Below are 7151 nucleotides of genomic sequence, written 5' to 3' on the forward strand. Positions count from 1 at the left end.
AACTTTTGTATTAACCTGGATGGAAGTGGAACATGTTCTTCTTAGTAAAGCATCACAGGAATGGAGAGGCAAGAATCCAATGTACTCAATTCTAATATGAAGGCAGTAGATGAGCTAATACAAGGTGGATGGTAGGGGGGTGAGCAAGTGGAGTGGGGAGGTGGGGGTCATGGTGTATGGCATACCTTTTGGAAGCGGAACACAATTATAAGAGGGACTTTAATAATTGCAATCAGTGTAATCTAACTCTTTGTACTCAAAATGAACCCCAAACAGTAAAACAAAAGACAAAAACAAAAATTATTATTTTCAAGTTTCAGCTCATCCAAATAACAGATGAAGTGGCAACATTCTTGGGTATGACTAACACTTGTAAAGATAGCACTAAACCTACTAAATAACTAACTGTCATAATTAGTTAAGTAAATCTTAGAAGAGCTGCCACAGTGGAATCATCTCACTCAGTAATTTCCTTACTAAAGTGCTAGCATAACTCAAAATTAACTAATTGGTTTCTATTAAAATAAGGTATGCTTCAAGATAATTTTAATCATCTTAATTAAGAGGAACTTTATCTTAAAGGTTATTAAAGTGTCTGAGTTCCACTACTCGATTAAGAATTTAGATTATATCATCTTTATGGTGCAGTATTTTTTACTATCATTGTGTTTATCGTAAGTAAGGCTTCTGGAATACTCACGTAATTGCACCACAGCACTTTCTCCATTTGTTGCAATGTAGTGTAGCGTTTGTTCCCCATAATAGGAAGCGCCCGTCTTGTCCACATCTGTACTAGCAATTACCAACACAGCAGTAGCTGTAATAGTAAAAAACTTTAATTAGATTCACAACACAAATTAAATAAGCATTGATACTCTTTTTTTTATACACATAGGAATATAGTCTAAACCCTTGATAAACAAAATGAGGGATAAAAAATATATATCATACCTTTTTTATTCCACAGCATTGTAACCTTATCAGCCTTAAAGAAACTTTTATTGGCTAAAGCTGCATGAGGTCCACCAAAGTTGGGGTACTGATATAATCTAATAAATGAAGGTGCACCTTTACTTCCCGGAACATAGACAGCCACCTAAGACACACAGGTAAAGCATTACTTAATTTTCTGAAGCATATATGAACTGAAACCAACAATGACAAAAAAATGGGAAAAGCTTATCTGACATAAACAAATAAAAACATAGCGATTACCTTGTATGGTTGGGGTCCAGGTGATAATACAAAATCATTGATTTTTTGCAAATGTAACTTATTTGCAATTGTGTCTAAAAAGAGAGTAAATGGTGTTAAACTGATGACAGAAACTAATAGGAACATGTTAAACTGTGAATGTATTATAAAAGGTTATTATAACTATATATTAATACTGCTTATTGTAGTCTCATATAAATAAGGCAGAACAACTCAAAAAAACCATGGAGTGGCAAGAAAGATTTAGGCTTCAATTCCTACTCAGTCATTTACTAGCTATGTGAGCTTTGGCAAGTGAGTGGATTATAACACCTAACTCCTAGTGATTGACTTTAATGTGCCAGGCACATGTTAGGTTAGGCACATTTTAGTTTTTGTCTCGTCAACCTCTGAAATAAAGCAGGTTTAGAAACTATTAGATGGTACAGTAAACTTGACCTGCTTCTGTGAAACATGGATATGGAAATTCTGTAACAAATGTGATAACTATATAATAATGATCACAACAATGGTAACAATGGCTGCTATTTATTAAGTGCCATACTAGACAGTCAGAATCCATGCTATTAATAATATTGCCGGCTCGGTGCCTGTGGCTCAAGCGGCTAAGGCACCAGCCACATACACCTAAGGTGGCGGGTTCGAATCCCCAGCCCGGGCCCACCAAACAACAATGATGGCTGCAACCAAAAAATGGCTAGGCGTTGTGGCGGGCGCCTGTAGTCCCAGCTACTTGGGAGGCTGAGGCTGGAGACTCGCTTGAGCCTAGGAGTTGGAGGTTGCTGTGAGCGTGATGCCATGGCACTCTACCCAGGGGGATAGCTTGAGGCTCCGTCTCAAAAAAAAATAATAATAAAAAAAATAATAATATTGCCACAGTAGTTAATGGGATCAAGAGCTAAGAGTCATTATTTGTTCAGTTTCAGAAATCAATATCTGTTCAAAAGTAGCAGTATATCAAATGCCAAAGTAGGGAATCTCCTTTGTTTTGCATACTTACAAGAGGCAAGTGAAATAAGAAAGCAAGACAATCTCAAAACAACGGGGGTAGGAGAAAGTGCCAAATGCAAAAAAAGGAAGTGCATGGTTGTCCTGACCGGATGCTACATAAAATCAGCCTGCACGTGAACAGACTTACCAACTCCTATTGTAACTATAATGTACTCAAAAGTGCACAATCAGTAATGGAACATCCTTAAGACAAAAAGAACTACAAACTTGCTGTGTTATTAGAGTTACTGCCGGTATTAAGATTCTATGAATAAATACAATGTAGATAATGTGAAACAAAGCAAATGAATACTTAGGTGAATGTGATATTCTCAAACTATCACTCCTGATGTATCAGGCAAACAGGATTCTTGGGAAGATCCAACCACAGGTGAGACAATTTGATTGTCAGTAAGAATAACGAAAACAATGGAGGAAAGGCTGGGTGAAGAGGTTCACACCTGTAATCCTAGCACTTTGAGTGGCTGAGGTGGGAGGATCGCTTGAGGCTAGGAGTTGAAGACTAGCCTAAGCAAGAGCAAGTCTCCATAAAAATAGAAAAATTAACTGGGTGTGTTAGCCAGGCTGCCACAAGGCTGAGGCAGGAGGATTACTTTGGTCCAGGAGTTTCAGGTTGCAGTAAGCTATGATGACATCACTACACTTTAGTTGGGCCAACAGAGTGAGATCTTGTCTCAAAAAAAGAGAAAAAAACTAATGGGTACAATGAAGGTTGCTAGAGATAAAATACATTATATTAAACTGATAAAAGAAAAAATATTTTATTCTGCTTTTTTTATATAAATTTATCAGTAGTAACCAAATAGTAGATGGAGAAAATTTTCTTTATGAAAATAGTACAGCTAGTAAATAAAGAGTGAGGAAAAATTACAATATCACCAAATTGCAACCACTGAAGAAATAATGCACCTAGGCATGGAACATTAACATAAGACTAAAGACAAGCAGACATGATGTGCTTCTTTTTTTTGCAGTTTTTGGCTGGGGCTGGGGCCGGGTTTGAACCCACCACCTCTGGTATATGGGGCTGGTGCCCTACTCCTTTGAGCCACAGGCGCCACCCCAACATGATGTACTTCTTGATGAAAGAATTGACCACAACCTTAGTCTTGCCCTCACCCACCAAAAAATGAAAAGCCTAAAGCTGGCCAACTCTAGATCCCACTAGCAATTTACAAGGAACAGATGTTAAATTATGCTAGGGGACACAAAAGCAAAATTCAAACTATGAGAAAATATGTAAGACAAGCAACCTTGTTTCTTAAAATAAAAAATTACCAGGGAAATAAAGAGATTAAAAAAAACTTAAAAGATACATAAATCAACTATAATATACAGTACTCGATTTGGATCCTAAGTTTTAAAAAATATATAACATTGACAATTATTAAAAATTTGAACATTGACTAAATATTTATTTTGTTTGTTTGTTTGTTTATTTTCTGACACAGGGTCTGAAGCTGTCGCCTTGGGTAGAATGCTGTGCCATCATAGCTCATAGCAACTTCCAACTCAGGCTCAAGTGATCCTCTTGCCTCAGTTTTTCTGTTTTTAGTAGAGCTGGGGAGGGGGGTCTCAATTTTGCTCAAGCTGGTCTTGAACTCATGAGCTCAAGCAATCCACCCACCTTGGCTTCCCAGAGTGCTAGGATTATAGGTGTGAGCCACTGCACCTGGCCATGACTAAATATTTAATGATATGTGATAATGGTATTGTGGCCAACTTTAAAAAATTAAGTGCCCCAATCTTCAGAGATATATACTAAAGTGTTTAAAATTTTATGTGAAATTGTGATGTCTGGGATTTGCTTTAGCTTAGTAAGAGAAATAGTAGTTGGATAGATGTATGGATAAGATAGGACTAGCCATGTGATAATGGTCATGGGAACTAGGTATCTAATTTCCTGTTTGAAATTTTATACAATAAAACATTTAAAAATTTTTGTGTTGTGGAATCTCAAAAGCAATTAAATTCAACAAGAGGTATTCAAATGTCTTAATTTAATAGCAATTAACAGATAATAAAAAGTTACTATAAAAGAAAACCTTTGTGTTGCAGGTTTTCACTGGATTTAGACTTACAGTTATGCATACCAAAAGAACAGTAATTACTGATTAATAAATTAACAATATTTAAGAGAACCCTATATGCCATAAAAGTTAATGAATACTGTACACAATTATAGTAAATAATAAAATCATTTCATAAATATTTCCATACTAAAATTGTTGTTTTCAAAGAAGTGAACTTCATTGTTAACATTTCGGGCACACAGAGCTTCATCTTCTGACCAGGATGGACACCTATATCAGAAATAAAAAGTCTTAAAAAAAAATGAATTTAGACAGAATGAACAACACATTAACATTTGTGATACTGCTTACTCTTTAAAGAAAAGTAACTATAAATATGGTATCAAATCAGTTACTAAAAGTTATAGTCAGCAGGATAGAAAAATATTGTTCCTTTTCATTTAAATACTAAACAAAAGAAAGATCAAGTTTTAACTCTGTTATATTCTTACACACAAAAATCCTTAAAAATCTAGATTTTAGTCTGGTAAGTTATTTTTAAAATTAATACCAGAAAAACAAATACTATACAGTGATAATATTAAACATGTTGTGTAAATAAATAGTAATTTAAAGCATCTATTTACCAATTTTGCATTTTTTTCTGGATGAAAGATTTCATACATGTCCCAGTTTTCATATCATAAAGTTGTAGGTTGGGTGCCCCAGCTGTGCCATCTTTGGAAGCTGCAGTAAAAACAATTTCATTCTTAGAAAAAACTTGAATGAGATTATAAAGATCAAATAAAAGAGTTGCTTTAAATCAATTTTTCTCTCTAGCCTTAACTATAGAGTTAATCATCCACTCTAAAAGCCAAGACAACAGCTATTTAAGTTAAAAACACAGTATCTCTGAAATGAGTTAATTACTACATATTTTAAGAATACTTAAGAGATTTCTTGAGTTTGACATAGATTTTTGTCAAATGGAGTAATTCATACAGTTACATAAAACCACTCATGATTTTCAATTTCCTTTTTACTTGGAAAAATAAGATACATTAGAGTCCATGTCTCTTGAATGAACAAAACCCTGGAGATTTATAACTTAACCCTACTGTCATTTACTTATGCAATGACATCAGCACTATTAGGAAATGTCTCTTAAAATAAGACCCTATACCAGTTTCCAAGATTTTAATTTCTCACTGATAAAGCACAGCTATAGAAAATATTCATATATTATCTTTAGATCTCTGAAAGGGATAGAGATCGATATACCATTTCCTACTCTTTTTTATCCCATAAACACCTCTTAATGTGTCTATTGTACTTCCTTTCACTTATGATCATTTAAAATGTTTTGATTTTAGAAGTAATTATTATTCTTAATCTTTGAGATCTCCTCTATCCAGCAGTTATTTACTTTGTAAATTTTTCCTTTAGCTTTTTCTTTTCCTCTATCTCATAATGGATTTTTTTCACTGGCTTACTAAATACCCTGAAATCATGTTTCAATATACTGCTATTTACAAAGTACAAGATTTGCTCTTGATTATAAATATTCACAAATACTATTTACTATCATAAAGACTAATTATTTCTTTATAAGGTTATAAGCTTTCTCCTTTTTCCCCCCACTAAATTTAATCTGTCCTGTCAGAATATTTTTACAATGGGAAAATACTTACTAGTATAAGGCTGCCACGTTGCCAGGACAGTGTTTTTTGGTGAGAATTCAAGGCAAACTGCCTTTGGGAGGTCGAAGGAGTGCAGTAGTCCCTTGTTAGTGACATTGATAATATTTACTCTGGTTTCAAAAGAAATTACTTCAGCAATGAAATATTGTTTCATAATGGCCAGCACTAACCAACACATTCATACCTCTTTTCAAATACTGATCACTTTAAATGTTCATTTTTTTCCATTAAACTCGATTTTCAGTAAGTGCTAGAATACGTCTAGGAAATATCTTAACTAAATATCAGTACATTTCATAAAAAGTTTCCTGTGTAAGATCAGTGTTGGGAAATAAAACAGAATTAACAGCAAGACACATGGATGATTCTACCTTCAGCTACCAAGGAGATGACAAGGCCTTTAAACAAACACAAAGCTAACCTACAGAGGCTGGGATGTATTACCCCAAAGGGAGGGCAGACGTGCTAGAAAGAGCAGCAAAAGTGTATTTTTAAATTTGAATAAACAGAAGCTGTAGGAGCTAGGGAGAACAGTAAAGCAGCTTTTGATGTCTATTAAAATCTCAAAAGCAGTCTCCAAAGGACATGACTGTAAGAATTATTGTGGCACAATAATGACAAAAATGCCTATAACCACAATAAAAGCAGTTCCATTTTGGGGATGTTTTCTAAGTACTAGGTAGTGATTTACCCACTTTATGTATATTTTCTCATTTAATCCTCACAACAGACTTTATAAGTAACCATCATTTCTGTCAAATGGTTAAATTTAGCTCAGAAAATCAAAGGATCTGATGATTTGCCAAGTTCATGATATTGATAAATGTCAGAGTCAAGCTTTGAAATCAGTTTGGAGTGACTTGCTTTTATGTACTACACTAAACTCTTTAGGGCAAAAAGAACCCCATAATAATTATACTCCATTTTATTCCAGAAATTGCTGAAATTAATTTTGTTTTACTCAGGTTTGAGGGAGATACCAAGGTTAGGATAAGCAGCAACTGGTAGAAATAAAAGATTACTGCCCATTGTTTAAACACACGCCTATGTAACTTTTTACAACCTACTGAAAATATTGTATTTTAGAACTGCAAGCAGTTTTTTTGCTTTTTGTTGTCATTGTTTTTTTTTTGAGAGGGAGCCTCAAGCTATCCCCCTGGGTAGAGTGCCATGGCATCACGCTCACAGCAACCTCCAACTCCTGGGCTCAAGC

The 7151-nt window shown here is 34.5% G+C and overlaps 1 protein-coding gene across 1 annotated transcript in view; it reads right to left on the reverse strand.

Moving 5' to 3' along the window:
- The window catches only part of EIF2A (eukaryotic translation initiation factor 2A), a 44747-nt gene that overhangs the window by 22383 nt on the left and 15213 nt on the right, over positions 1 to 7151 (reverse strand). The window contains exons 4-9 of the mRNA XM_003802192.3: positions 5930 to 6048; positions 4886 to 4985; positions 4447 to 4529; positions 1216 to 1289; positions 952 to 1096; positions 701 to 817 (exon numbers count right to left, since the gene is read on the reverse strand). Coding sequence (XP_003802240.1) covers positions 701 to 817; positions 952 to 1096; positions 1216 to 1289; positions 4447 to 4529; positions 4886 to 4985; positions 5930 to 6048 — 638 coding nt within the window. The remainder of the gene's footprint in view (positions 1 to 700; positions 818 to 951; positions 1097 to 1215; positions 1290 to 4446; positions 4530 to 4885; positions 4986 to 5929; positions 6049 to 7151) is intronic.

The sequence above is a fragment of the Otolemur garnettii genome, unplaced genomic scaffold, assembly GCF_000181295.1.
Source record: "Otolemur garnettii isolate 467f Iridium unplaced genomic scaffold, OtoGar3 scaffold00236, whole genome shotgun sequence".
Classification (NCBI taxonomy): domain Eukaryota; kingdom Metazoa; phylum Chordata; class Mammalia; order Primates; family Galagidae; genus Otolemur; species Otolemur garnettii.